The sequence below is a fragment of the Canis aureus genome, chromosome X (assembly GCF_053574225.1).
Source record: "Canis aureus isolate CA01 chromosome X, VMU_Caureus_v.1.0, whole genome shotgun sequence".
Taxonomy (NCBI): Eukaryota; Metazoa; Chordata; class Mammalia; order Carnivora; family Canidae; genus Canis; species Canis aureus.
The window spans coordinates 1,640,789-1,668,257 of NC_135649.1; the positions used below are offsets into that span (position 1 = coordinate 1,640,789).

The window sequence follows — 27,469 nt, forward strand, 5'->3', positions numbered from 1 at the left end:
AGGAACCTGGCACACTCACCAGGAGCCTCCCAAGTGCAGAAGGTGTAATTCCTTGCGGGGGCGGGGGGGGGGGACACACCTCTGGGCTTCACGTCTGGGGGGCAGGGCCTGGGTATCCAAGGTCACCCGCAGGAGCTCCGGGTCTCCGGGACCCACTCCACACCCAAGGCCCCGGGAACCAGTACCCCGTGCAGGTTGTCACACATCACTGCGGGAGACGCCGTCCCTGCTCTCTCCCAGACCCTGCCCTGAGCTCCTTTCGTCCTTGCTGGTTCCAACTCGTGTGCTTTCACCGTGAGTGACCATAACCACCATAACTGTGAGCCGATCTACGGCTCTTCTGAGTCCTGGGAGCCCCCCTGGTGGAGCACCGAGCCTCAGGGCGCACTCGGAGAGCCCTGAGCGTACTGGGACCCCCGTGGTTTTCAGAATGTAGGTGGCTGGTGTGACAGGCGGCCAGAAGCCCTGGCTGCCGGGGAGGGACCCAGGCCGCCCCTCTGGCTACCTGCTGACATCGCTTCAGGTGTTCCACCTCCTGCAGGGCCTGCTCCCTCTGCGTCCTCAGGTCGAGCTTCTCCAGACTCAGTCTCTCCACCAGTTTCCTGGCTTCCTGGAACTTCTGCATGAGGAACTCCTTCTCCTTCCTCTGGCTGCCCTGGAAACGCTGCAGCTCCTCACAGCGCTCCCGGAGCATCTGGTTGCTCTGCCGGATGGCATCTGTGGCAGAGGAGATGGGAGGGAGGTCAGACTCAGAAGGTGGGCCCATCACGGCGCCCTCCCTACTGCGCTGTGCAGCCTCACACAGAGATGGCCTTGAAACACTTCTTCCTATTTTGCATAACACTTTCAAAGTTATTTATGGCACTGATAAAGCCCCTAAGTTTCTCCAGAGAGACTGAATACAACAGCTTTGTTTACAAGTGTGTGCCAATGGGACACCTGGGTGGCTCAGTGGTTGAGCGACTGTCTTTAGCTTGGGGCGTGATCCCGGGGTCCTGGGATCGAGTCCCACATCGGGCTCCCCGCAGAGAGCCAGCTTCTCCCTCTGCCTCTCTCTCTGGATCTCTCATGAATAAATAAGATCTTCAAGTCAAATAAAATATAAAAGTATATGCCCAGTGCCACTTTCTTTGTAAGTGGCTCAAACCCATTGGTATCCTGGCCAGGTCCAGGGCTCGCCAGCCTGCCCTGGGGCGCTCAGGCATCCCCTTCAGAATCAGGAAACCCCAGGCTACCCACAGACTCAGGGAAGGCCACCAGGGCAAATGGCCCCTTGGCATCGCTGGCCACAGCCTGGAAGGACCAGAAGGCTCGAAGTGCCCCAGTGAGTGGCCTCCCTGAGCCTCACTGTCCCCACCTGCATGTTCAACAGAAATAATCACACCCACCTCACAGGATCACAAGAGTTAAATGAAAAAGCAAAGTGCTCTGGGCACAATGAACGTTCGAGAAACCACCAGTCCCCCCATCACCAGGCTGAAGGATGAGTATGTGCCAAGGCCAGGCAGTCAGCAGAGGCTGAGGAAAGGAGAGCCACACACTCAGGGACACCCTGGGCAGAAGACCATCGAGGGGTGACAAAACTGATCGGTGACACACAAAGGTTCTCACAACTACAGAACTGTGTAAGATCAGAAAGAGCAGTAGCTTCATGGCACTCTCTAGTCAAAACCCTTCACTAGCTAACTAGTGCCTGTTGACGGAATATTCTTTTACTCAAAAGGCAGTAGCAGTGGCTTCTGAGCCCAGCTCACTCTACTACCCCCATGTGACCCCCCCTGCAGGGGAGGCAAGCTGAGTGTGGCCCTTAAACAGGGTCTCCTGCCTCAGGCATGCTTCTGCCACCCACCTCCACCCTCCCCCACCGAGCCTCAACTCATAGGCAACTTCTTTTTCTATCAAGGTAAAATTCGCATAACCCCAAATTCATCATTTTAAGTATTTTATAGTACACAGTCATTCAGGGGTTTCTGTGTACTCACAAAGCTATGCACAATCACCTCTAGCTAGTTCCAGAACATTCCCATCACCCCCCCAACAAAAAAACCTGAATCCAGTGGCAGTCACTTCCTCATCACCCCCAGCCTCTGGCATCCACTTAGCGGATTCTCCGGATCTGCCTCTCCTAGAAACATCTCGTCAACAGACTCCTGTACTAGGTACATGCAACTTCTTTCCTAACGTCCCCCCGAAATATTGCAAGCAAAGTCTACATCCACTCCCCTGCCCCCTCCTCCCTAGGCACAATCATCAGCATTGTTGGGGGTGGACACCCTCAGGGCCCCGGGGGGTTTAACCCAGGGCCTGACACATGGCACCCATTTGACAGAGATGTGCAGAGCCAACACTGTGTGGGGGCAACACACTGCACAACCGAGCATCAGGTAGCGCAGCTGGAGGCCATGCAGCTTCAAGGTCTCCATGGACTACTAAAGCCTCAGCTCCCTGCATGGGGAGCTGGTGGTGCCGTGATCCCTCTACAGCCAACCTGCCACACTCTTGTCCCCAAGTCTCCCTTGCCAGAGTACCCTCTCTTACAGCAGAGGCTACACACACAGTCATTGAAAGTGTGCGCCCTCCCCACCTCCAGCCTGACTCCCAGCTCTATGTGACCCCAAGACAGTTGACATTAGGGACACCGTTGGCTGTCATAACCGGAAGAGTGCTATTGGCATCTAGTGGGTAGAGGCCAGGGATGCTGCTCAACACCATGCAGTGGCCAGGACAGCCGTAGATGTCTAAGCATGATGACAAGGTGGGGGGCGGGTGAAGGTGGGCACAAATGTGGCCCACGCAAAGGCCGCCAGCCGCCCCCCTGGGAACAGGAGAAGCTGCCCGCGCCCCATCCGCGTGAGGACAAGGCAGGTGAGTGCGCGGAGGTCGAGGTGGGGACGGAAATGGGACCCCTGGCCGCGCTCTCGCCCCAGCACCACGGGCACGCAACCCCTGACCCAGCCTCCTGCCGGGCCGGCCACGCCCCTTCCCAGGGCCGACCATGCCCCTTCCCAGGGCCAACCATGCCCCTTCCCAGGGCCAGCCACGCCCCCTCCCCAGGAGCCGCTGGGCCGCTCCCAGAACGGCCTGGCGCTTAAGGGACCGGGATGGAGACACAAGAGCCCGGCCACGGTGGCCCCACTGGGGCAACTCGCAGTGCTCGCTGCAGCCCCTGAGCTCCCTGAGTCCACGCCCCCTCCCAGGGCCGGCCACGCCCCTTCCCAGGACAGGCCACGCCCCTTCCCAGGGCCGGCCACGCCCCCCAGGAGCCACACGGCTGCTCCCAGAAGGGCCGCGCTTAAGGGATCCGGATGGAGACACAACAGCCCGGCCACCGCGGCCCCACTGGGGCAACTCGCAGTGCTCGCTGCAGCCCCTGAGCTCCCTGAGTCCGCGCCCCCTCCCAGGGCCGGCCACGCCCCTTCCCAGGACAGGCCACGCCCCTTCCCAGGGCCGGCCACGCCCCCCAGGAGCCGCTGGGCCGCTCCCAGGACAGCCTGGCGCTTAAGGGACCGGGATGGAGACACAAGAGCCCGGCCACGGTGGCCCCACTGGGGCAACTCGCAGGGCTCGCTGCAGCCCCTGAGCTCCCTGCAGGGTCGGCGGGCGCTGCAGTCCCGCTTCTCCCTGTGCCCACTCCCGCTTCTTCCCTGTCCTCTCCCTCCCTTCCCTTCCCCAGTGGGGGTCTGAGAGCACTCTAAATAAAAACTTCCTGGACGTCAATCTATACCTCAGAGTCCATTTCCAGGGAATCTCACCTGAAACAAGCGGGAAGGTGGTCGAGTTTGAATCACCAGCTGGCTCTCAGGTACACCCCCACCCAGACCCAGCAAAAGCAGACACAGATGAGTAGACTAAGCCTCCCCCCACCCAACAGGGCTGGGATCTCTGACGTTTTACCCCGCACACTTGCTGCCCTCCTCACCCCGGAGCTCTTGATTCTCCTCCAGACAGCGTTGGTAGGTCTCAGGAGTGCCCTGCTCGGAAGGTAGGTGGAGCATAGCTGGCTTCCCCAAAGAAGACTCTTCACCCAGCACGTCCTGGTCCCCGGCCGGGCCGCCACTGGGCTGCACCATCTCACTTGGCTGACTCTTCCAGGGGGCCCTGCTCATCCAACAAGTCAGGGTCTAGAAGAGAAAGGCAGCAGAGAATTCACATGACACCCCCGCAGAATTCTCTTACCTTGCAGGACAAGGGGTGCAGTCTGTGGAGTTCTGGGGCTACACTTTAAGCAGAATGCTGAGCACTTTATCAAGTGTGATAGAAAGCTAAAACAGGCTTTTTCAGTCCACAAGGTGGCATATACTCTCATTCCGAAGGGAGTTGCAGTCCCATACGTGGGGTCAGAAAGGCCATGCTGCAGCACTTGTTAAAAACTACCAAGCACCAGTCTCCAGGCTGCAAACTAAAATTAAGAATTTCACAAGAGAACAGAAATTAGGGAGAGGGTTATTTTCGTAGGGAGGTGTCAGTGTGCTGTGGATCCTACCTGCTACATACACCTCCAAGCTGGAGTGAAGAATGCTAGCCCCCATCTCCTGTAGTACCTTGAATCCTGACCTCCAAAACCTGTGAATGTGACCTTATTTGAAAAAAGGATTTTTTTGCAGGTCTAAGTAAGTGAAGGATCTTGAGATGAGATCATCCTGGATTAGAGTGGCCTTAAATCCAATGACAAGTGTCCTTAGAAGAGGCACAAACACGGAGGCCACATGACCACAGAGATTAGACTGACAGTGGCCACAAGCTAAGGAAGGCCTGGAACCACCTGCAGCTGGAAAAGGCAGGAAGGATCCTCCCCCTGAGTCCGCTGAGGGAGTGTGGCCCTGAAGACACGTTGATTTCAGACTTCTGGCCTCCAGAATTGGAGAGGATAAAGGTCTGTTGTCTTAGCCACTCGGCTTACACTCATCTCTCACAGCAGCTTTAGGAAATTAATCCACGTAGGATGAGGGGCTTCAAGGACACCACTCAGAACCTGATGAGTGTTTGCTGGAACTGAGGGCCTGAAGGGGATATATAGTATCTGATGCGTGCCAAGGAATCTAAAAGTGGGGCAGCCTGGGTAGCTCAGCGGTTTAGGGCCACCTTCAGCCCAGGGTGTGATCCTGGAGACCCAAGATCAAGTCCCACGTCGGGCTCCCTGCATGGAGCCTGCTTCTCCCTCTGCCTGTGTCACTGTCTGTCTGTCTGTCTGTCTCTCTCTCTCTCTCTGTGTGTGTCTCATGAATAAATAAATAAAATATTTTTAAAAAGGAATCTGGTGGATCCCTGGGTGGCTCAGCGGTTTGGCGCCTGCCTTTGGCCCAGGGCGCGATCCTGGAGTCCCGGAATCGAGTCCCATGTCAGGCTCCCGGCATGGAACCTGCTTCTCCCTCCTCCTGTGTCTCTGCCTCTCTCTCTCTCTATGTCTATCATAAGTAAATAAATCTTTAAAAAAATATTTTAAAAAATAAAAAATAAAAAAAAATAAAAAGGAATCTGAAAGTGGGAGCTGCCCAGCCTAAGACAGCAGGGCAAAGACACATGCAGAGCTGTTTGCATTGTCCTATAAAGTACAGAAGTTGGCCATGAGGGACATCACTAGCCTAAAGGCCTTTTAAATTCTGCCCAAGAAGACTACCTGGAGGAGGAGGCCGATCCTAAGACAAGCTTGCAGGAGCAGGCCCTGAGCTGAGAGAGGATGGCTTTAATGCCATAAACTGTTACATTTATACTGCTCCACTGGATTCCACTGAACTCCCCCCACGAACCCATCGGCGGTATCTGGGGAGCCACTGATCCTTCTCTGAGCTTCCAGAAGAGCCCACTCCCTGGTTCTCCCCCTGCCTCACTGGCTGCTCCTGCTCAGACCCTTTCATTGGCTCTTCCTCACTAACCCAGCCCATCATGTTGTGGTGCCCCCCAAGCTCTGTTCTGGGGTCTCTCCTCTACCTAGAGTCACTCCAGTACACAGTTCATTCACACCCTCACAGCTTTAACCCCCCACTCTCCAAATTACACCTTTCTTCAAGGTGTAATGATGCTGACGATGCTCCAAATTACACCTTTCCTCAACTCCAGACACCTAGCAAACTCAACATCTCCACTTGGTTAGCTGGCATTGCTCTCAAACTAACCTTAAAATCACACTCCTGACAGCCCCCCAAAGCCAGTTCCACCCACAGCCCTCCTTATTGTCAGCTGATGTCCAGCTATAGGACAAAAACCTCAGACTCCTGTGCCTCCTCTTGACTCCTGTGTCTCTCAGCTCACATGTAATGCATCAGGAAATCCTGTCAAAATGTATCCCAGAACCTACTTGATGACACTAAGCAATTATTGTTAAGTATTTTAAGTGTGACAGTGGTGTTGTGGTTGTTTGTTAATTCTTTCTTAGACGCGTGCTGAAATATTTACAGATGAAATGATATGGTGTCAGGAACTTGCTTCAAATAATGTGGGAACTCCTAGGTATGTACCTGAGAAAAACGAAAACACATGTGTACACACAAATGCTCGTAGCAGCATTATTCACACCAGCCAAAGCATGGAAATGACCCAAATGCCCATCAACTGATGAGTAAACAAAATCTAGTACATCCACATGCTACAAGATGGACAAATCTTGCAAAAATTATGGTAAAAACAAAAGCAAGTCATAAAAGCCCGCATATAATATTATTCCATTTACATGAAATGTGCAGAAGAGGCAAATCCATAGAGGCAGAAACATTGGTGGATACTTAAGGGCTGGGAGAGATGGGGTAATGGGGTGATAGCTAAAGAGACACCGGGTTTTTTGGAGTCCTGAAAGTGTTCTGAAATGAGAGAGTAGTGATGGCTGCACAACCCTGAATATACTACAAACCAATGAACTGTACACTTTACATGGGTGAACTGTGTGGTTTAAGAATTAGATCTCAATAAAGCTATTGAAAATAATAAAGGAAGAGGATTGTAAGGGGTACAAATTAAACAAAATTAACATTGAGTTGACAACTGTCAAAGCTGGAGAGTGAGGACATGAGATTCACCCTACTATTCTTTCTACTTTCGAACATCTTTGAAATTTTTCATAATAAAATGGTCAAAGCATTTTGAGCATCCACCCATCTGGATTACTGCAGTGACATCTTAAAGGTCACCCTGCTCCTATCGTTGTCCCCTATAGTTTGTTCTCCCCACAAGGGCCAGATCAGCCTAAAAGGGAATTCCGATCATGTCCGTCCTCTACACTGTTCCCTACCACAGTTCCTCATTGCCCCGCGTGTAAAAGCCAAAAGTTCTAAAATGGCCCGCAAGCTCTGAACGAAGTTGTCCCTCATTGCTTCCTCTCCGAGTATTCTCCGCTCACTCACTCTGCTCCAGCTATAGTGGTCTCCTTGCTGTTCCTCGAACATGCCAGGAGGGCTCATCCATCCTCGGGTCACATAAAAGGTCTGAGCTCGGGTAAACATTAATCATTTTTGCAAGGTGAGTAAACTGAGGCACATGAAGATATGTAATTGCCAAACTACATCTGAGACCTTTTAAAAGAATTTAACAAGCTCTTATGCAGTCAAGTTTGATGAACAGAAAATGTCTCCAAACTATAGAAGAGTCACCCACGAAGCAAGGGTGTGGTCAGACTCCGCGACGGCGGCGGGAGGGGCAGAAACAGCCCCAAGGTAACCCGGCTCCTGCATCGGGCCAAGGCGGGCTCTACAAGCAGGCGGCAGAAACGAGCCGGGGCCCAACAAGAGGGGGAAGCAAGGACGTCCGAGCGAGTGTCGGAGGCGGCGGAACGCCCACCAATAGTACCCTGTCTTCGGGAAGAAGACCACACCTGTCAGCAGCGTCGGTCCGACGTGAAAAGGGCAGGAACGGCGAGCCTCGAGCACTCCTCGGACCCTGGCGTTCCGAGAAAGTCCGAGAACCCTTCCCTTGTCCCGCTGCCGAAACCCACACTTCCGGCTTCCGGTGTCGTAGCTGTGAGATCCGGAAGTAAAACACACAAGCCCCGCCCCTGTACGGGAACCGGCGGAGGCGTGCCAGAGGCCGTGCCGGAGGGGAGCCCGAGCCCGCCAGCCCTGGGCGGCCCGCAGGACGTTCCTAGTGATTTGTAGCACCTGCTACTTTTCGGGGGCGTCGCGACCCAATCTCCAACTCGTCTCCCGGGGGCTAGGCCGCCCCGCCCCCAGCCAGGGGAGGAGCTAATAGAGAGGCGCACGGGCTGTGGGAGGCCCCGCCCAGGAACAGGGTCGAGGAGGCGTGGCCACACCGCCGGCGGAAGTGGAGCCCTCCGCGAGGGCGCAGGGCCGCCCGGGGCGGGCTAGAAAGCTGGACCGTAGGGCTGGGCCAGGCCAGCGATGAGTACGCGGGCGAACGATGCAGAGCTGCACGAGGACGCGCGAGGCACCGAGGACGCGGCGCAGAGGGAGCGGGAACAGAAGGCACCCGGCGGCCGAGCTGCCCGCGCAGGTGCCCAAGGGGCGGGGCGGGCCGAGGGTGGAGGCTTTGCGCGGCGGGAGGGCGGGCTTTCCCCTCCGCCCCAGCGCGGGCTGCGCGCGCACCTCCCCGCGCCTGGGCTCGGCCCCGCCCACGGGGTGGGGCCTGTTGCGGCCCCGCCCACGCGCCTCGCCTGAGGCGGGTCAGCTCAGCCCAGGCGCCCGCCCCCGCTGGTTAAATGAGCCGGCGGGGCGCAGCCCCCGGAAACTGCCGGGAATTCCGGGGCTTTGAGCGCGGCGTTCGTCGGCGGCGGGGCGCAGGTAACGTAGTGGCCAGGCGCCGGGCCAGCGGAGGGGCGTGCGGTCCCGCCAGGCCCTTTGATTTGCCCAGCTTGGGAGCGGAGCAAAATCGAAAGCGCTTACCTGATCCCAATGTCCCCCCCAATCCCTCCGTTGACCCCCTGGGGGGACTGAGACCCTTCAGAGGGGCCGCGACCTGCCGGCGACTCCCAGCTTAGCAGGAGGAGCGCCGGAACTGCCCTCCGTCATCGCCCGGTCTAACGTGCTCCAGCTCATTGTGGAGTTTGCGCTGGAGTTTGGGGTGAGGTGGTCCTGGGCAGGTTGTGCAATGCTCCAGCAGTTCCACTTGGCCCTGCAGAGCCTCCAGCCGGAGTCCACTAGTGCTCTGAGTAACTCCGTAAAGTACGCCGTGCAACAAAGCCGCCTAGAGAGTATGGTGGGAGCCCAAATCCTGCAGTTCCTAATCTCCCAACCATCCTGTTCCCCGGCCACTCAGCGGTTTTAATAAGCAGGCATCACTGGGTGAGACCCCAAAGGACCCCTCCAAAAGGAGGCCAACTTCCCCATGCTCTCCTGTTCTGGTGTGTCAACAAGCCTTTCTTTAACCAGAGAGCATCATGGCAGAGCAGGTGGCCCTGAGCCGGACCCAGGTGTGCGGGATCCTGCGGGAAGAGCTGTACCAGGGCAATGCCTTCCATCAATCTGATACCCATATCTTCATCATCATGGGTGCATCGGTGAGTCTCCCCCAGGCCCCACATCTCAAGAGCCAAGCTCAGAGTGTGCCATTGCATCACGTCCGTTCCTGCTGGGTGCCTGGACTTTCCCAACTGATTGTCCTGGGGCCCCAAGGGCCCCGCTCGGTTGGTCTCTCCCTCTTGGTCCTGCCTGTGCACCACTATCATCCCAGTACCGCCCAGTATACGTGCACTGCCAGGCCGTTCTGAAATCTGTTTGTGGCCATTAATTGTAGACCCATGTCCTGGAGCTGGGAGGGCCGTCAAGACTATCTGGTTGGACTTCTTCTTTCACAGGGAAAACTGCAAAAAAAAGGAAATACTGTATCTTTTTCAAATTTGTTTGTAATTTGGTAGATTACACGTTGATTAATTCCAAAGACAGGATCTGAGGTGTGAGCTCCACCTTGTCTGTCTCTACCCCAAGTTCCGTGGGAACACTCAACCTTCCTGTGAATACCATGTCATTACCCCAACTTCCAAGGCCTGCCCAGGAGCTATGACCTGTCCCACCCCACCATATACCCTGGGGAACTGCCACGTTCTAGAAGATCAAAGGGTACAAGCAGAAGCAGAGGTATAGCACATGGACCAGAGGTGAAGGAGGGTGGGACAGGAGAGGGAGAGTGAGTCCTAGTGGAGCCATGACCCCCGGACTAAAGCAGCCTGCTGGTGCGCCACATGGAAACAGGATCTGTGGGGCGGCAAGATGAGCTGCCAGGGTTTTGTCTCCAAGTAAAAGCTTTCGCTCTTTGCTTTCACCCTGGGCAGGACCAACAACCTGTTAACTGTCTTGTGACGTCTCTGCTGGTAACTTGCTGTATAATCTTAAGGAAGAATTCCACCAAAACTAGCTATCTGTGGACAGGGGAGGCATCGTGTCTCTGCACCCATGTCAAGGTGCACTTAGCCTTGGAGGAACTTGCTTCTTTGTGCATCAAGGTGCCACTACCTTTGCCTTTGCATAGCCTGCTCTCTGCCAGCTGTTGGGAGTCTGATCAGAACTCTGCAAAGGAGAGCAGGAGGCTGGAGACAGTGCTGGGGGTGCAGATAGGGCTCTGCCAGAGGCAGGGACAGCGGGCCACCCCAAGCGCTGTCCTCTGACTCCGTAATCCCGAGAGTAGAGGGACCCAGGGACATGGGGGAGGGAAAGCGGGCTTAGTCTCTACCCTGGCCCCAGCATGTTCTCTTCAGAGGAGCCATGCCTGTGTTGGCCACAAACCCTCATACCTAGGATTCTGACCATGAGTTCCAAGAAACAGGTTGGAGGAGACATTTACTTGGGATTATTACTCCTCTTCCTCCCGCCCCCATAGCAGGCCGTCAGAGGATGCTCCCCCAGAGAAGCCCAGGCCACAATAAATGACTTAGGACCCTAGGATCTCAACTGTCAGGTACTTTCTTGAGAGCATCCAAGCTTGCTGTGTGACCGGCAAGTGTCTTTCCTTCTCTGCACCTCAGCTTTTCTAAGGAGCCAATGAGGACTTTTGAAACAAATGCCAAGGGACCTTGGGCTGAGCTGATTCTGTGACTGCTCACTGCCTTCGCCTGTGGCCAGCTTGGGGTTGGGCAACTTTTGTTTGCAATTGGTAGGGTTCCCCTTTGCTCTCCTCTGCTCCAAGAGTGACAACCAGATGCTCAGAGCAGAAATGGGAAGTGCTCATACAGCAGGGTGGGGTGGGGGAGGATCCCTTGTCCAGGAGTTGTTTGCTCCAGGGGGTTGGGGCCGGGCAGGTGGGCAGGTGGGCAGGTGGGCAGGTGGGCCTCCCGTCCTCAGGCAGCATCTGGAACAGCTCCCACCCTCCAGCCCCTGAGGCTTGCTCCTGCCTGTTAGGAGGTAGGCACAGTGGTGCTGAGGGTGCACTGTCCCAGAACCTACCCTTCTGGGAACCCAGCAAGCTCACTGCTCATTCGTCCAACGCTCAGTGATCAAGTGCCTCCTCTGCAAGCTGGTGAGCGTCGGCCCTGCCTTCCCTGTGTGATCTGGGTGGTGAGGGAAGGGACCCAAGGGGAGTCAGTCACCCAATAAGAGCTCGTAGTGGCACATGTGACAGAAAACAGAACCGGGCCCTTGGGCCCCGCCGCCTCCAGCACACAGGTCCCACGAGGAGAGCCTGCGGAGTGAGATGTGCAGAGCCAGGGTCAGGGAGCATTCCGTGCAAAGAGCAGAGCAGACTCAGAGCCCTCAGTGGCTGGCAGATGCCCCGGGGCAGGCTGGGCCCACATGGCCCTCCTCTGCCCCTCCTTCCTTCCTCACCTGCTTACCTAAGCCTCGTTCTCAGGCCCAGCTTCCTCCCTGAGAGCGCCCTGGTGCTGGCTCATGGTTGCCCAATAGGCTTTGAGCTGCTCTCTGTTCCTCCTATGTGGCCACTTACCACCTCCTCGGGACTCCTGCCCCCAGCCAGGAAAGGAGTAGAGAGACTTACCGTCCCCATCTGGAAAGCTCTGGAATTAAAGAAACCAGTTTCTCCTTACAGACCAGTGTTGGGGGCAAGGGGCCACCCTGGGCCTGGCAGATCCTGGCAGATCCTGGCCTCCCCCATCTTATAGGACCTCGGGTGGGCTGAAGGACTCTCCCCCAACAGGGAGTGAAGGAAGGAGGGGAGGGCTGGGCAGAGACTAGGATGGGGAGTTGGTGGGGGGGGGCAGGATGGGCTCGCTGCAGGCTGCTCAGCAAGCCCCTCACCCCCCTGGACCTCAGTCTCCCCACCTGGAGCACAAGGGCCATGGACTTGATGGGTGTTCAGGCCTCCTCCCAGTTTGCGCCCAGACAAGGGGTGACCGAGCTGTCTTGGCCCCTCACTTTTTTGGGGATATTTCAGGGCCACTTTTCCCACCTTGGGTCGATAAGATTCTTGCTGTGTCATGATGACCTTGGCACTTCCCCAAAGGCCTGATGATTCATGAGCCCCAGGGTGGAGGAGGGAGCCTACATCAGCAGCCCCCAGGCTCTCTCTCCCCAGTTGCCAGGAGCCAGCTGGGCCCCAGCCAGGGCCCAGGCCCCACCCCAGGAGGCCGGGCAGATCCTTGACCCCGTGACCCTCGGGGGACTGGGCTGGCCCACCCCTCCCAGGCCTACAGCTGGCCGCCAGCCTCCGACGCCCTGAAATCCTCACACAAAGGTGTCGCCAGTGCTTGGGGCTTGTACAACTGGCAGCCGAGGTCAGAGCCAGGCGGCGACAGGAAGGCGGTGGCCCTAGGCCCTTTGCCCCAGCCGGGAGGGATACAGCGGCTCGGGTCTTCCTGAGGTCCTGCTTCTCCTGCCTGTCACATGTCCCCCGCGGCTCTTCCCCACTGTGCTCCCCAGACAAAGTCAGGAGGCGTCCCACTCGCATGTCGCCTGCGTGTCGCCCGCTGTTCCTGGATTGCCGCCCTCAGCTTTGCTCCCTGTCTTTCCGTGTTGGTTCTTGCAAGTGTTTGGCGTAGGCTGGTGGGAGGCAGGCCGCCCCACTTCCCCACTGGAGGAGCAGCAGCGCAGCCCCCTCCCAGGGGCCCCCTCCCACCGCCCCGGGGTGCACATCCCCCTCCCCCGATGACGGGGATGCCGCGGCGGCGCTGAGCTGAACAAGGCAAGCAGGTTCTGTCGGTAGTTAATCCCGAGGGGAGCAGAACAAACAGCTGGGGTGTTGGGCTCCGTGACTCAGCAGAGGGACACTAGGCCCCTGCTACGGGTCCTCTGAGCCCCTGGAATGTGATCGGAAGCAAACATTACCTGCCACAAGGGAGGTGAGGACGTGTTTGCAGGCCACGGTTCTGGTGGTTTCTCCGGGGTGCTTGTCCCCAGCAGGCCTGTCCTCCCTGGAGCTGCGGGGCTGAGGTGCCCTGAGCAGGGGTCTCCCTCCAGCCCCGCGATGGGAGAAGCCCGAGGCGGGCACTGGCACTCTGCCGTAGTGGGGGCCCCTGGACAGTGAGGGTCGCGGGCAGGGAGCCAGCTCGCTTCCCAGGCTGAGGCTTGGAGTCATGCTGAAGGGCCAGGAGGGCAGCCCTGTGAAGGTGGTGGTTACCACAGGGACCCACTCCGGGTCCTTGGGAGGTCAGTTGTGAACAGCAGAGTGAGCCAGGGCGCCGAGCCAGGGGACCCGAGTTTGGAAACCACCCGCTTCGGGCATCCAGGGTCCCAGGGGAGCCTGGAGATGACCAGCGGACACTTGACTGTGTGGGCCCAGTGCTCACTAGGGTCTGGGCAGGGACAGACTCCTGGAGGGGTCCCCCTGTGGGTCCCCACCTATAGCCCCGGGGGAACATGGGCTCACCCAGGGAGACTCGAGGTGAAGCAGACGACAGGAGGGAGCTCGAGCGTTCAAGGCACAGGGCCCCCCCCGAGCCTGCACCCCCCAGGGGAGGGATCTCCCATCCCAGAGCCCCCTGGTGCTGTCCGAAGTGCTGGTCTCTGGGGGGCACTGAACCAGGCAGGAGCTGCTTTCATTCTGGTCACGAGGCTTCCGTCGTGCAGTCGTTCATGGAAACGAACTTACCCAGGGGTCACATTGCTTCCGAAAGGTCACTTCATGTTGAACATTCAGGTTCATCTGTGGATTGAGCTCTGCCCACGGCAAGTCCAGTCCAGTCCACCCCAGCCCGGCCCATTGTCTCCCCGCCGATTGGCAGAGCTTGGCGCCGCGCGTGGGCTTGCACCCCAGGCCCATCCCACGCTCTAGTTACGGGGTGGGCAGATGAAAGGGCCCCGGCCTCCTGTTCTTCAGCAGCCGGTGACCTCTCCCGCCCCGTCCTCTTCCACCTGGAGTACAGTGCCTTTGTCAGGTTGCAAAATTACAGCATATTGCAATGGCTGCAGTGACCGAACTGGAGCTCGGGGAGAAGGAAGCCTGTGACTCTTTCGAGGGAGTCCTCTGTTGAATTTGTGGGCTCCGCCGCGTTGTCACTAGAAGCTGCCATATGTTCACACCCTTTTATTTTGGGAAATTTCACACATCCACGAAGTTGACACAATAGTGCGATGAGGGACGCCTGCGCGGCTCAGTCGGTTGAGCCTCCGACTCTTGGTTTCGGCTCAGGTCGTGATCTCAGGTCGTGGGATCGAGCCCCGCATCGGCTCCGTGCTGGGTGTGGAGCCTCTTGGGATTCTCTCGCTCCCTCTCCCCCTACCCCCTGCTCGCTCACTTGCTCACTCTTAAAAAAAAAAAAAAAAGAAAAAGAAAGTACAATGAATGGCCGCCGTCCATTACCCAGTTCCCACGACATTCCGCCTCTTGTTTCGCCCACTCCCCACTCTCTGCTCAACTGTTGTTTTTGTTTTTCAGGGTTTTTTTTCTTGAACAAAACTGAAATGTGTTGAAATGCACGAATCCTAATGGTGCAGGTTAAACACCTTTATCACAACATAGGACCTTTTGGGGCACCTGGGTGGCATAGTTGATTAAACATCCGATTCTTGGTTTCAGTTCAGGTCACGATCTCAGGGTCCTGGGATCCAGCCCCGCGTCGGGCTCCACGTTCAGTGACGAGTCTGCTTGAGATTCCCTTTCTCCCTCTCCCTTTGCCCCTTCCACGTGCGCGGTCTCTCCGTGTCTCTCCTCTCTCTCTCAAATAAATGTATTCTTTTAAATTAAAAAAAAATCAACATAGGACTTTTCATCTCTGCAGAAAGTTCTTAGACGGCCACCCCAGTCAGTCCACCCCAGACAACCAGCGATGTCATCTCTACCAGAATAGATTCGTCTTGCGTATCCTAGAGCTTCACTTACAGCTTGTCCACCTACCTGGAGCCTTTGGCTTGTCTCCCCCGCGGGGACACTGAGTTGAGGCTGCTGTGCACGTGCATGTGTAGACGTGTGCTCCGCATCCCCTCCAACACTAGGTGTGCTGCTTTCGTTTGCATTTTCCTGACAACTGAAGATCTTGAAAACTTTGTCGTGTGTTTGTTAGTTAGCCATTCGTTTCTCTTCCCCGCAAAGTATTTGATCAGGTTTTTTTCTTTTTTTTTTTTTTTATTTGATCAGTTTTTAAGTGGGTTTTTAAATTTTGCTGCAGGAGTAGGTTATGTTTCCAGGTTGCAGACGGACTCGGCCTCAGAACGGAGTTCCATCTTTCTGGCTTTGTGGTAGCCCCCCCACCCCCACCCTGGGAAAGCGATCTAGTGCCAGGGTCAGTGTTGCCCTTGCCTTGGTGGAAAGGTTTGTGGTCACAATCCAATTTCCTTCATGACCATTGCCCACTCGGGTCCCTGTCTCTGTTTGGGTAGGTGGCATTTTTTTAGAATTTTGCCCATTTCATTGAAGTTGTGTTTTCCTGCTTGTACTTGTGTTCTGTTGCACCCCTAATTCCTGGCACCTTTTAAAAAAGTAGTCTCGCCAGAGGGTTGTCGGTTTTTCTTCAGCTCTTTCAAACACCAGCTTTTGGATTTCTTGATTATTTTCTTTTGGCTTATTTTCTATTTTATTAATTTATATTTTTTCATCATTTTCTGCCTTGTAACTTGCTTGGCTTTGGCTTTCTAATCCTACTCTTTTGTCTGAAATTTTTTTAAGAATTTTATTTATTCACGAGAGACACAGAGAGGGAGGCAGAGACACAGGCAGAGGGAGAAGCAGGCTCCACGCAGGGAGCCGGACGTGGGACTCGGTCCCCAGGATCATGCCCTGGGCCGAAGGCAGATGGTCAACTACTGAGCCACCCAGGCGTCCCTCTGTGACTTCTTAAATCGGACACTAATAAGGTCATTGGCCCCGACCTAGAGGCAGCAGCCCAGGGCACACCGCATAGGTTTTGCTCTTTGCTATTTCTGTTGCCGTTCAGTTCTAGAGTCTTCCTTCAGATTCTCTTCAGCCCGTGGGCCTTCGGAGGTGGGCTTTGGGGCCTGGCTGTGCTTTCCTTGCTTACACTGTGACCAGAGACCGTGGTCCGCGTGATCCCAGGGCCTGCAGGTCGGGCAACAGGCCTCCTGGCATGAGGTCCGTTCACCTCGAGGTGGCTACCGCGGGACGCGGGCGCTGTCACCTGAGTCAGGGTGAAGTGCCAGCGCAGGCTCCCATTCGAGCTCCTCCTGCTGCTTGCACGGGCACGACAGGCACGCTTGCGGCCCAGTAGGGACCCTGGGCGAGTGCCCAGGTTGAAAGGGAGCAGACCGTCGAGGACGTGCCCACGCTTCTCCTAAGCACCCCGTTCCCTCTGCTGCAGGGCGACCTGGCCAAGAAGAAGATCTACCCCACCATCTGGTAAGCAGCGCCCGCCCCGAGTCCCCGTGTCCCCGTGTCCCCAGCCCTCCCCATCCGGCCGGCCCGAGTCACGCTCTGCCCTCAGGTGGCTCTTCCGGGACGGCCTCCTGCCTGAGGACACCTACGTCGTGGGCTTCGCGCGCTCCCGCCTCACCGTGGCCGACATCCGGAAGCAGAGCGAGCCCTTCTTCAAAGTGAGCGGCTTCCGGGGGTGTCCGTGAGGGGCGCCCCTCCCCTGCCTTGGTGGAGGTGCTCCCGCCCTGGCGCTTCTCACCCCCGCCCCCCCACGCACGCTGCCCACAACCCACACAGCCGTGCGCCGCCCGCCCCTGCCACTTTGATGACCCAAGTGTCGTGGAGCCCGGCGCAGGGACCCTGCCAGCTTGAGGCCCCGTTCCCCAGCGCTCCCAGGGTCCTCCCTGCCGTGCCCCCCACACCGTCACCCCTGCCAGGGCCAGGAGCTGAAACAGCATCATCCCACAAAAATCACAGAGCTGCCTCTTGCCCACACACCAGAGGCTGGTGGTGTGACTTCAGAGAGTCCCGCCGGGTCACACCTCCTGAAGTGCCACCGCTGTGTCAGGGCCCCAGGCCCCCCGGGGGGTGACTGCAGGCCGAGGGCCCAGCCTGGGAGTGCTGGAGCCCGTGTCCCGCGTGGTGCTGCCGCCGCCATCCCCGTGGGTGCGCACAGCTGATGGGAGGGGGCTGGGCTGTGGGGCGGGAGGGAGGGCCGGGCCGCGTCCCTGTGTCCACCTTTCTCACTGTCTCAGGCCACAGCAGACGAGAAGCCCAAGCTGGAGGAGTTCTTTGCCCGCAACTCCTACGTGGCCGGCCAGTATGACGACGTGGCCTCCTACGAGCGCCTGCACAGCCACGTGAACGCGCTCCACCAGGGGCCGCACACCAACCGCCTGTTTTACCTGGCGCTGCCCCCCACGGTCTACGAGGCGGTCACCAAGAACATCCGCGAGACCTGCATGAGCCACACGTAAGGCTTGTCCTCTGCCCTCCTGCCTCCTAGGCGGCCCTGGCCCCACCTGTCGGGCCCCCGGGGCGCGCGTCTGCGGAGGCCGCAGCAGGTGGCGACCCGTCTGCTCTCTACCTGCGTTAGCCCTCCGAGGCGCAGATGGGGTCCCCGTGGGGGGACGCGCCCCCACTCCCCGGCTCCCTCCTGGCGATCCTGCGGCCCCTGCGCCAGGAGTGCCCCTTCCCCCAGCTGCTCCCGCGACGACCACGGGGGGGCGCTGTTGCTCCACGACCCTGGAACCTGCTGCCGGCGCTCTCGGTCCTTCGGGGGCGCTGGGTGCCCTGGCGGCCGCGAGGTGGCGGCGGCGCTCGCGGGATTCCGCCTCCTCCAGCCCTGGCCCTGCTGGCCCTGCTGCTGCTTTTTTTTTTTTTTCCTCTTTTTCTTTTTGTTTCTCTTTTTTTCTTTCTTTTTTTTCTTTTCTCTTTTTTCTTTCCTTTTTTTTTTCTTTCTTTTCTTTTTTCTTTTTTCTTTCTTTTTTTCATTATTTTTTCTTTCTTTTTTTTTCTTTTTCTTTTTTTTATTGGAGTTCAATTTGCCAACCTATAGCATAACACCCAGTGCTCATCCCACCAAGTGCCCCCTCAGTGCCCGTCACCCAGTCACCCCCACCCCCCGCCCACCTCCCCTACCACTATCCCTTGTTCGTTTCCCAGAGTTAGGTGTCTCTCATGTTTTGTCACCCTCACTGATATTTTCACTCATTTTCTCTCCTTTCCCCTTAGTTCCTTTTCACTAACTTTTATATTCGCCAAATGAATGAGACCATATAATGTTTATTCTTTTCCGACAATGGAATATTACTCGGCCGTGCTTTTCTCAAAGCCACAGTCATGTTTCACTTTGCCTCAGGTTTTGGGGGGTTTTTTTCTTTTTTTAAAAGTATCATCGACATTTATTTTTTTTCTGGAGAACACTTTTTCTCCAGTCGTTAAGGACTTACTTCCTTACATGGACTTTGGTGGAGGTCGTGGAGCAGCACCCGCGGGTCTAAATCGGAGTGGGGGGAGGCTTGGTCCTTCCGCACTTCATGAGAGCGATTCCTGACTACCTTGCTGTGAGTGGCACAACTCACGCAATAATAGAGCTTCACATACAGCTTGGGAAGCACATAGGCGTCGAAGACACTCACTTCGGAAATGTCCCTAACGGTGGCAGCCTCCACTATGTCCCGAATAATGAACTTTTTTTTTAAGATTTTATTTATTCATGAGAGACACAGAGAGAGAGAGAGGCAGAGGCCCAGGCCGAGGGAGGAGCAGGCTCCATGCAGGGAGCCCGACATGGGACTCGATCCCGGGTCTCCAGGATCACGCCACGGGCTGAAGGCGACGCTAAACCGCTGAGCCACCCAGGCCGCCCCACCAAATAACGGACTTCTTAATGGCCTTGTCCTTGAGCACACAACAGGCACGGTTGGTGCAGCGGCCTTTTTTGGCACAACCATTATTCCTTCTTTTCTTGGTCATCTTGGCCGCGGGACTAAGAGCTGTCCCACGTTTTGTTTTCTTACATTTTTTTAATTTGAATTCAGTTTGCCAACATACAGTCTAACACCCAGCGCTCATCCCATCAAGTGCCGTGCTCAGTGCCCGTCACCCAGTCACCCCAGCCCCCCACCACCTCCTTTTCTGCAACCCTTTGCTTCCTAGAATCAGGAGTGTCCTGGTTTTGAAGGCAAAATGCCACATTAACTGCCTGCGGGGAGCAGCAGAGAAAGGCTCCCCAGCTGTCCCGCCCGCACCCAGGCCACCTCTGACTGAGGACCCTGCACGGGGCTGGAAGGGAGTGGGGCCACCCAGGGGCGGCACCAGCGGGTCGGGCAGGGAGGCTTCTGAGCAAGTTGTCTGCGCGGCTCTGGGGGACACGAGGTGCCGGGAGCTCTGCTGGGCACCTCAGGAGGCGCAGGGGCAGGGAAGGCGCTGCCTCTTCTCGAGGAGGGGGACTTACGGGGTTCGGGGCCCTGCTGCCCAGCGAGGGTGTGGGGTGACACAGCGCTGGGCCCCCGCAGAGGCTGGAACCGTGTCATCGTGGAGAAGCCCTTCGGGAGGGACCTGCAGAGCTCCGACAGGCTGTCCAACCACATCTCGTCTTTGTTCCGCGAGGACCAGATCTACCGCATCGACCACTACCTGGGCAAGGAGATGGTCCAGAACCTCATGGTGCTGAGGTGCGGCCCGGCCCGGCGGCGGGCAGAGGGGCTGGGGCCGGGGTGGGGGCCCGGGGGGCCCGGCAGCACCCTCCGCCCTGCCCCTCCTGCAGGTTTGCCAACAGGATCTTCGGCCCCATCTGGAACCGAGACAACATCGCCTGCGTCATCCTCACTTTCAAGGAGCCCTTTGGCACCGAGGGCCGCGGGGGCTACTTCGATGAATTTGGGATCATCCGGTGAGAGCCTGTGTCCCCTTCCTGGGGAGTCAGCACGAGCGACGGGTGCCATCCTCCCGTTCTGCAGGGTCACCCCTCCCTGTTCTGGGGGGCTCCTTCCACGCCAAGGTTCAGATTCGTGGGTGGGTGTGAGTGCTCGGTGGTGGCTGTGAAGGCTGTGAAGGAAGGGGTCCCGGCCCTTGCCTTCCCCGAGGGGACCTCCGGGGCCAGACACGGCTCAGGAAGCAGGTTTCACAGCTTGTCGCTAGAAAGCCCCACTTGAGGTACTGAGTCCCCAGAGCCTGGCCAACAGGGACGGGGCCGAGGTGAGCCCTCCTCGCTCCTTCCTCACCGCCCGAATGCCCCCCGAGCCGAGTTCCACCCACTTCTCCCTCCGCAGGGACGTGATGCAGAACCACCTCCTGCAGATGCTGTGTCTGGTGGCCATGGAGAAGCCTGCCTCCACGGACTCAGACGACGTCCGCGACGAGAAGGTGGGCAGAGGCGCACCCTCCTGGGCCCTGCTGCCAGGCCTGCGGTGGCTGTTGGGGGACCCCAGGCAGACTCATGGCGTCTAGCTCTCAGCCTCCCCTTCGTGGGGGGGGGTTCCAGGTGGCCCCACAGAGCCCTTGGGTAGGAGGGCCGTGGCCGTACCCTCAGGAGGGTGAACACGCTGACTGGCCACCGCCCCCTGCCTGTGCTGACCCGTCGCCCACCTCCAGGAAGCCCACCCCGCTGGGTCCCGTACGTGGCTGCTCCACCTGGTTACCCACGGACCCCGTCTCCTGATCCTCTTCCAGGTCAAGGTGTTAAAGTGTATCTCGGAGGTGCAGGCTGACAACGTGGTCCTGGGCCAGTACGTGGGGAACCCCAGTGGAGAGGGGGAGTCCACCAAAGGGTACCTGGATGACCCCACAGTGCCCCACGGGTCCACCACTGCCACCTTCGCAGCCGTCGTCCTCTACGTGGAGAACGAGAGGTGGGACGGTATGTGGACGGGACGCCACCAGGCCTGGCGGGCAGGGCCTCGGGGGCCCCGTGGAGCCCTTGCCCTCCGGTCCGAGCCCCTCCCAGGAAGGGATGCTGGACAGGAGAGGCCCCGGGTCAGGGGGACGTGGCCACGCGTTGCACACGCACGTGCACGTGCACACACCTGCACGCCCGTCCCCACGCTCCGTCCCCTGCCCCTCCCACCCTCGGGGCGGCACCGTGGGGCCTGACGCCAGCCTCCCCACCAGGGGTGCCCTTCATCCTGCGCTGCGGCAAAGCGCTGAACGAGCGCAAGGCTGAGGTGCGGCTGCAGTTCCGCGACGTGGCCGGCGACATCTTCCAGCAGCAGTGCAAGCGCAACGAGCTGGTGATCCGCGTGCAGCCCAACGAGGCCGTGTACACCAAGATGATGACCAAGAAGCCCGGCATGTTCTTCAACCCTGAGGAGTCCGAGCTGGACCTGACCTACGGCAACAGATACAAGGTGGGCACCCGGCCCCGGGGTAGGGGTGGCTGCGGTCCGCGTGGACAGGCGGCCTCACCCCTCCTCCTCCTTGCAGAACGTGAAGCTCCCCGATGCCTACGAGCGCCTCATCCTGGACGTCTTCTGTGGGAACCAGATGCACTTTGTACGCAGGTGAGGGGCACCTGTGTGCCCTGGGTGTGCGGGGGGACCGAGCTGGGCTCCAGGTCAGGGGGCAGTCTTCTCCCTCCCTCGCTCCCCCCATACCCCCCAGAAGCACCCCCCCAAGCCACACCATGTCCCCCTCAGTGACGAGCTCCGGGAAGCCTGGCGGATCTTCACGCCACTGTTGCATAAGATCGAGCGCGAGAAGCCACAGCCCATCCCTTACGTTTACGGCAGGTGAGGGGCCGAGTGGGGAGGGAAGGACGGGACCCTGGGGGCGGGGGGGGCACGGGAGCCCAGGGCCTCCCTCACATCTCCCCTCTGCCTGTCACTCTCCCAGCCGAGGCCCCCCGGAGGCAGATGAGCTGATGAAGAGAGTGGGCTTCCAGTACGAGGGCACCTACAAGTGGGTGAACCCCCACAAGCTCTGAGCCCCGGGCCCCAGGTCCCCACCCCACCCACCTTGGCCCCATCCGTCTTTGTTCGTCCCACTTGCCTACCACCCTAACCCCACGTCGGGAGGGCTTCAGGACCATAGGCCTTAGTGTCACATTCCTGGTCCCTGGTCACCCCGGGCCTAGCTACATTCCGCAACCGCCAAGCACTCGAGACTCGCGCCGTGACCATCCCTAGCTGCCACTGGCCCCTCCTGAGCCAGCCTCTGCCCCCAGGACTGAACCCCAACAGAAGCAAGTAGAGTGGCTTCTCCACTTTTCCTCCACCTAGGACAGGAAGAAGGGGTGACGTTGGGGGCGGGGAGGGGGCCAGTGGCCACCCCACACTCCTGCTGGCTGTGGGCAAGGACCTCGGAACTGGGGGGAAGGGGTCAAGCGCTCTCACAGCAGTCTCTGTGCCACTCGACATTCCTGGTCACCCGCTGGAAGGGACCTCCATGCTGCCCAGCAGTCAGTCCCCTGTGTCTTGAGCCCCCTGAATGTCCCTCTGCCCCACCAGCTCCCCCACCACCCCAGCTCTGCACTCCATGGCCCGCCCACCTCAGCGCACCTACAGGGGACCCCTCGCCACCGGAAATGCAGAAACAGCAAGTGGCACACCCCATCTCAGCCCCCTGCCATTAAATCCACAAACAGACCCGCCTGTTCCCTGGTTGTTTCCTTCCTGCCACTTGTAACCGTGGAGGAGGCCGCCTGCGCCTGAGGCCGGCCCGTGGCCACCTGACTCCCTGACCACCCATCCCTCACCCGCTGGGAGTGGCAGTCCAGGCTGCCTTCACCCTGACCCCACATCTAGGCACCACTGAGTCCCGCCCCCCACGTGGGCTCTTCACTCTGCTCCACTCGGGGGGGGGGTTTGGGCACAAGACCACGTAGGGGTACGAGATGGGGTCACGTTGATTCTCACCTTCCAGCATTGCTTCCACTGAATGCGCTGCCCACGTGGGCCCCCACCCCAGCCCCGACCCTGCCACAGCGAGGTCACATCACAGAATCGCTGAGGGCCAGGTACACTCCCTGCCGTGGAGGGTCCGTGGAGGCAAGAAGTATTTAGGAAGGAAAGGGAGCGGGCTTTTGTGACCAACCTTGGCGCCAGGGTGGGGGGTAGCTGTGACAAGGCACCGCGTGCGGGGGACAGGGAGTTTAAGGCAACAGTCGTCCGTCCTCCCCCAGCTCCAGAGGCGAGAGGTGAGAAACCCAGGTGTTGGCAGGGCGGAGCTCCTCCGAAGGCTCTGGGGACCTGCTTGCCTCTTCTCGCGGCGGGTCGTGGCCAGCGTCCTTGGCCTTGCTTGGCTGGTAAACACAGCACCCCGGTCTCTGTCTGCCGTCTGCACGCACTGCCTTGTTTGTCCGCGTGTCTCCTGGTTTGTCTTCTCAGGACACCAGTCACGGTGGATCAGGGGCCCGCTCCGCTCCGCTCCGTCAGGCTAACTTACCTTGATTATCTCTGTAAAGTCTATTTCCAAATAAGGCCACGCTCCAAGGACCTGGGCGCACACAGATGGGGGGCACTGCTCACCCCAGCACAGCCCAACAAAGGCAGCAGCCCCTGAGTGTCTGTCCTGCCGTCCCCCAGCTCTGCTCAGCTGAGCTCTGGGGACACGGCAGGAGCCTGGGTCCTGGGAGACGCAGCCCCCCAGCACCAGAATGGTCAGACGGTGGTACATTTTACGGAGGGACCAGCAACCCAGAGAATCACCAGGGTGGGGAGGCTCTGCTCCCGGCGAGGTGGCGACTTAGCCCGGGCTGTTAGCAAGGACTTGGCCGCCACGAGTCCTCCCTCCAGCTTGTCCCTGGGCCCCTCTGGTCCCCCACCCCTGCTTGGGAACCAGTTGCCCAGAGCTATTTGCTCCAGCCATCCAGGCCTCAGCCCGCCACTGAACACCAGCTGGGCTCCTGCGCTGTCCCTCTGGGCTGGGATGGCAACAGCTGGGGGGCCTGGCTAGGGGGACGAAGGCCAGGGTGTGCCTGGCTGGCTGAGCGCCGGCTGTGGGGGTGAGGTGGGGTCCCACCCACGAGCAATACGTAGGTGGAGGAGAGACTAACGGCAGGTGTCACCCTTGTGCACACAAGTTGCACCCCTGGGTGCCATCTCCATTCTCCCCGTCCCCTCCTATAGCCAGGGGAGGTGGTGCCCCCAGATTAAGGAAGGAGGGAGAGGACCAAGTTCACCTGAAGAGGGAAGGAAGGAGCTTGATGGGGTAGGGATGCATCCCACACCCTCGAGTGTGGACTTTGCTCGGTGGGATGTGGACTCAGGATCCCGCGTGGCCAGGATGGGAGGCCGGGCTTCGGCCCCGGGGCAGCAGCCTTGGTCCTTCCTGGTGCCCGTGGCCTCTGGGGAGGGCCCTGCGGCAGATGCCCCCAGGGGCCGGTGGGACCAGCCTGGGACTCCCGGGCCCCCTGCGTAGCTGCAGAGGGGCTTACCCTTGACTGTGGTGCGGCTACATGCCCTGGACAACACAAGGGGATGGTGGCCCAGAGTGGGGTCGCAGGGGGGGGGGGGGGGGCCCTGCGGAAGTGGCCACGCCATCCCCTGCTTGCCACCAGAGGGTGCTGTTCTGCCCACGTCGGGCTGGGGGCCGCCTCCATTCCCAGCAGCTGTGGCCTGTGTCCTGGAACCTCCCATCCTCGGGCTGGGGACCAGAGGGTGACTTCAATCCCCTGGGGTTCGGGAAGAGCCCTTACTGACCCTGGCAGGTGTCTTCAAGCTTAGAGTCCTTTCCAGAGCCCCACAGACATTCGTGGGCCCTGGGGACCCAGCAGGGCTGTGTTCTGGGGATGGTCTCGGGTCCCCAGGGAACCTGCTGGCGTGGCCTCACCAGGGAGGATGCCCCTGAAGTTGTGGGGAGATCCACGTAAGGGGGGCAGCAGGAGCCCAAAGTAGGAGAGGAACCCAGCTCCCCCGGGGCGCCTGACACGTACTGACCATGTGTGAGTGGGGAGGGAGGAGGGTTGGGACCTCCCCGTGTCCTGCTCTGAGGGTCCCTACTGTGGCCGGCACAAGGACCCTGGTGAGGGTAGTCAGCTGACACCTTGGAACTGGGTGCCACCCTGGGGCATACACATAAGGGCCCTGGTGATGCCACTCAACTGTCACCTGACCCCTGGGTGACTGAGGAGCAAAGACAGAGGGACCCGATGAGGACAGTCAGCTGTCAGCTCTAGGAACCTATGGTGGAGAAGAGGCATGAGGTCCCAGGTCATGATGATCAGCTGTCCCCTCCACGATGAAGTACAAGCGTGAGGGGCCAGGTGAGGACAGTGGCTTGTCACCTCAGCTCGCTCTCAGTGAATACAGTCTGACACACAATTTAGGGCCTCGCTGAAGTGAGACAAGTGACACCTCAGTTCTGGAGTCCTACAGACCCAGTGAGGAGACACGTCTGTCACCTCGCATCCCTGTGTTTACAGCAGGCAGATGCAACCAATTCCAGGTGAGGAAAGACGTCTGTCACCTCAGCTGTGAGGCATGAGGGCTCTGAACTGGCTCCAGATCCCTGCATGGGGACGGGACAGGAGGGCCCCTGCGAGGACAGCCCACAGTCCCCTCAGCTCTGGGTGCCCAAGCTGGGGTAGAGGCTCTGGGCCCGGTTCAACATTCAACTAACATGTAACCCCTGGATGCCAACGCCAGGGCAAGGCCTGGGGCCGGGAGGGGAGCGTTCCCTTAGGTGTCAGCTCCTGGTGCCTCACCTCAGGCGGAGGGGTGAGGGCCTCCGACTGAGTTCGGACCTGGGATCCTCCAGAAGCCAGGCCACTGCGCCCACCTGCTGCAGCGGCGCCAGCTCCCCGGGAGCAGAGGCTGGAGCCACATGACAGGGCACTCGGGCCTCCCCTGCCCCATGTGGCACATGAGTCCCAGACATGAGGGCCTTGGGGCCCGGGTCCCATTGGAAGGCCAGAAAGGAGAATGGGGCACTAGGTAGACACACGAGGGCCCTGATGACGACAGTGACATGAAAACGACATTTTGGTGCCTGTCCTGGAAAGCAGGACGAGGGGTCCTTGAGGTCATTCCAGCTGTCATTTAAGCTGTGGGCCGTGAAAGGCAGAGGCATGATAGACCAGGTGGGAGAAACCAATTGTCACCTGAGGTTTGGTGGCCTAGAGTAGAGGCAAGCCGTGTGGGGGCCTACTCAGCAGAGGCATGCGGGCCTATACCATCCCCTTTGACTGACAATCCGCTTCAGTGTCTACGCTGAGAGAGGCAGATGAGATCCTTTGGGGACAGCCAGTGGCAGCTGAGGTACGGGGTGTACGTGGGCCTGGCAGAGACGAGTGCCACCTCAGGCTGCGCAGGCAGGAGGGACCTGAGGCCGTGATCCTGTCTACGTCCTCATTGAAAACAGCCCCAGGGACAATAAGGGAGTCGTGCAGGTGGGGCCCAGAAGGCCTGGCACTGGATCCCATCACTTCTGTGCTGCCTGTGGGGACGCGGGGTGTGCCAGTGGACCTTCAGGAGGACTCATTAAGCCGATCTTTCCGAATTGCCTGCTCGGAGCCAGATGTAAACACCCCGAGCTCCGAGCTCCGAGCTCCGGGTCCGGGTCCGGCGGCGGCCCGTGTGCGCGCAGCGGCTCCCTCTCCTGGGCTCCGCCGGTGCGGCGCGCGGACCGCAGCCACGAGCGTGTAAGAGTTTGACGGGTGGTCCGCTTAATCTCCCATCCCAAACCCCATGAAAAAGAGAGAGAGAGAGAGAGGAAAAGAAAAAAAAAACGAAGCCCCGATTGCAGCAGTAGAGACCTGAAACCGGTTACCTCGATCTGGAAGTTGCGTCTGCCAACGGGGAGGCTCCTGGAGTCTAAGCGGAGCCGTCGTGGCGCTAGAGCTCTCTGTATTTTAGACTCTTTCCTTACAAGGTCCCTGTGGGAGGATCGCTGGGTCCCAGGGCACGGGAGCCGCCCTCCAGACAGAACGGTGGGCCCCCGTGACGGCGCGTCGGGGGCGGCAGGGGGACCTTGTGGACGTGTGAGCAAAGGCGTCACAAGGCCGCGCTTGTCGCCTCGGGCTCGTCGCGTTCCCGTTTGCCCCTGTGTCCCCCCACCCGACCCGAGCCTCCCAGTGTCTACAGTACACACCTCTCAATTTGCAATCACTTTCTAATTACGCCCCCAGATCGATCCACTTCGTCCAGGCCTCAGAACCCCGACCGCAGGCCACGAGCGCAGCCGCAGGCCCGGAGGCCCAGGAGGGCCGGCATCCGCCGCCTTGGGGGAGCCGGAGGGAGCCCCGCGGGAGCCGACGTGGGATCCGGCCGGAGGCGCACGGCCCCTCCCCTGCGGCGGCCGGGGCCGGGGCGGGGCCGGGGCGGGGCCGGGGCGGGGCCTCGCCGCGTCCCGTCCTCTGAGCGCCCGGCGGCGGGGCCCGGGCGGACGGCGGGGGCGGAGC

The 27,469-nt window shown here is 59.2% G+C and overlaps 2 protein-coding genes across 11 annotated transcripts in view; one reads left to right on the forward strand and one right to left on the reverse strand.

The window, feature by feature from the left end:
- Positions 1 to 8,154, reverse strand: part of IKBKG (inhibitor of nuclear factor kappa B kinase regulatory subunit gamma) — a 21,662-nt gene extending 13,508 nt beyond the window's left edge. For 4 of the 7 annotated variants that reach the window (XM_077887959.1, XM_077887964.1, XM_077887961.1 and 1 more), the window contains exons 1-3: positions 7,335 to 7,785; positions 3,920 to 4,121; positions 506 to 717 (exon numbers count right to left, since the gene is read on the reverse strand). In XM_077887959.1, the coding sequence (XP_077744085.1) occupies positions 506 to 717; positions 3,920 to 4,121; positions 7,335 to 7,433 (513 nt within the window). In that variant the 5' untranslated portion in view covers positions 7,434 to 7,785. The other 3 variants (XM_077887965.1, XM_077887963.1, XM_077887958.1) reach the window with 3 other exon arrangements.
- G6PD (glucose-6-phosphate dehydrogenase) lies at positions 8,029 to 27,464 on the forward strand. Of its 4 annotated transcripts, none has more exons than XM_077887954.1 (13): positions 8,029 to 8,436; positions 9,312 to 9,439; positions 16,577 to 16,614; positions 16,700 to 16,808; positions 17,385 to 17,602; positions 19,650 to 19,808; positions 19,901 to 20,026; positions 20,406 to 20,499; positions 20,806 to 20,992; positions 21,244 to 21,479; positions 21,556 to 21,632; positions 21,768 to 21,860; positions 27,197 to 27,464. In XM_077887954.1, exons 1-13 carry the CDS (start codon positions 8,325 to 8,327, stop codon positions 27,426 to 27,428), a joined length of 1,809 nt encoding a protein of 602 aa, XP_077744080.1. In that variant the 5' UTR covers positions 8,029 to 8,324; the 3' UTR covers positions 27,429 to 27,464. The 4 variants fall into 4 exon arrangements, with proteins under 4 accessions (XP_077744080.1, XP_077744082.1, XP_077744081.1 ...); XM_077887956.1 differs by lacking the exon at positions 27,197 to 27,464 and adding an exon at positions 21,964 to 22,715 and having other exon boundaries at positions 8,039 to 8,436; XM_077887955.1 differs by lacking the exon at positions 8,029 to 8,436 and adding an exon at positions 8,565 to 8,723.
- Positions 27,465 to 27,469: the final 5 nt, after the last annotated feature.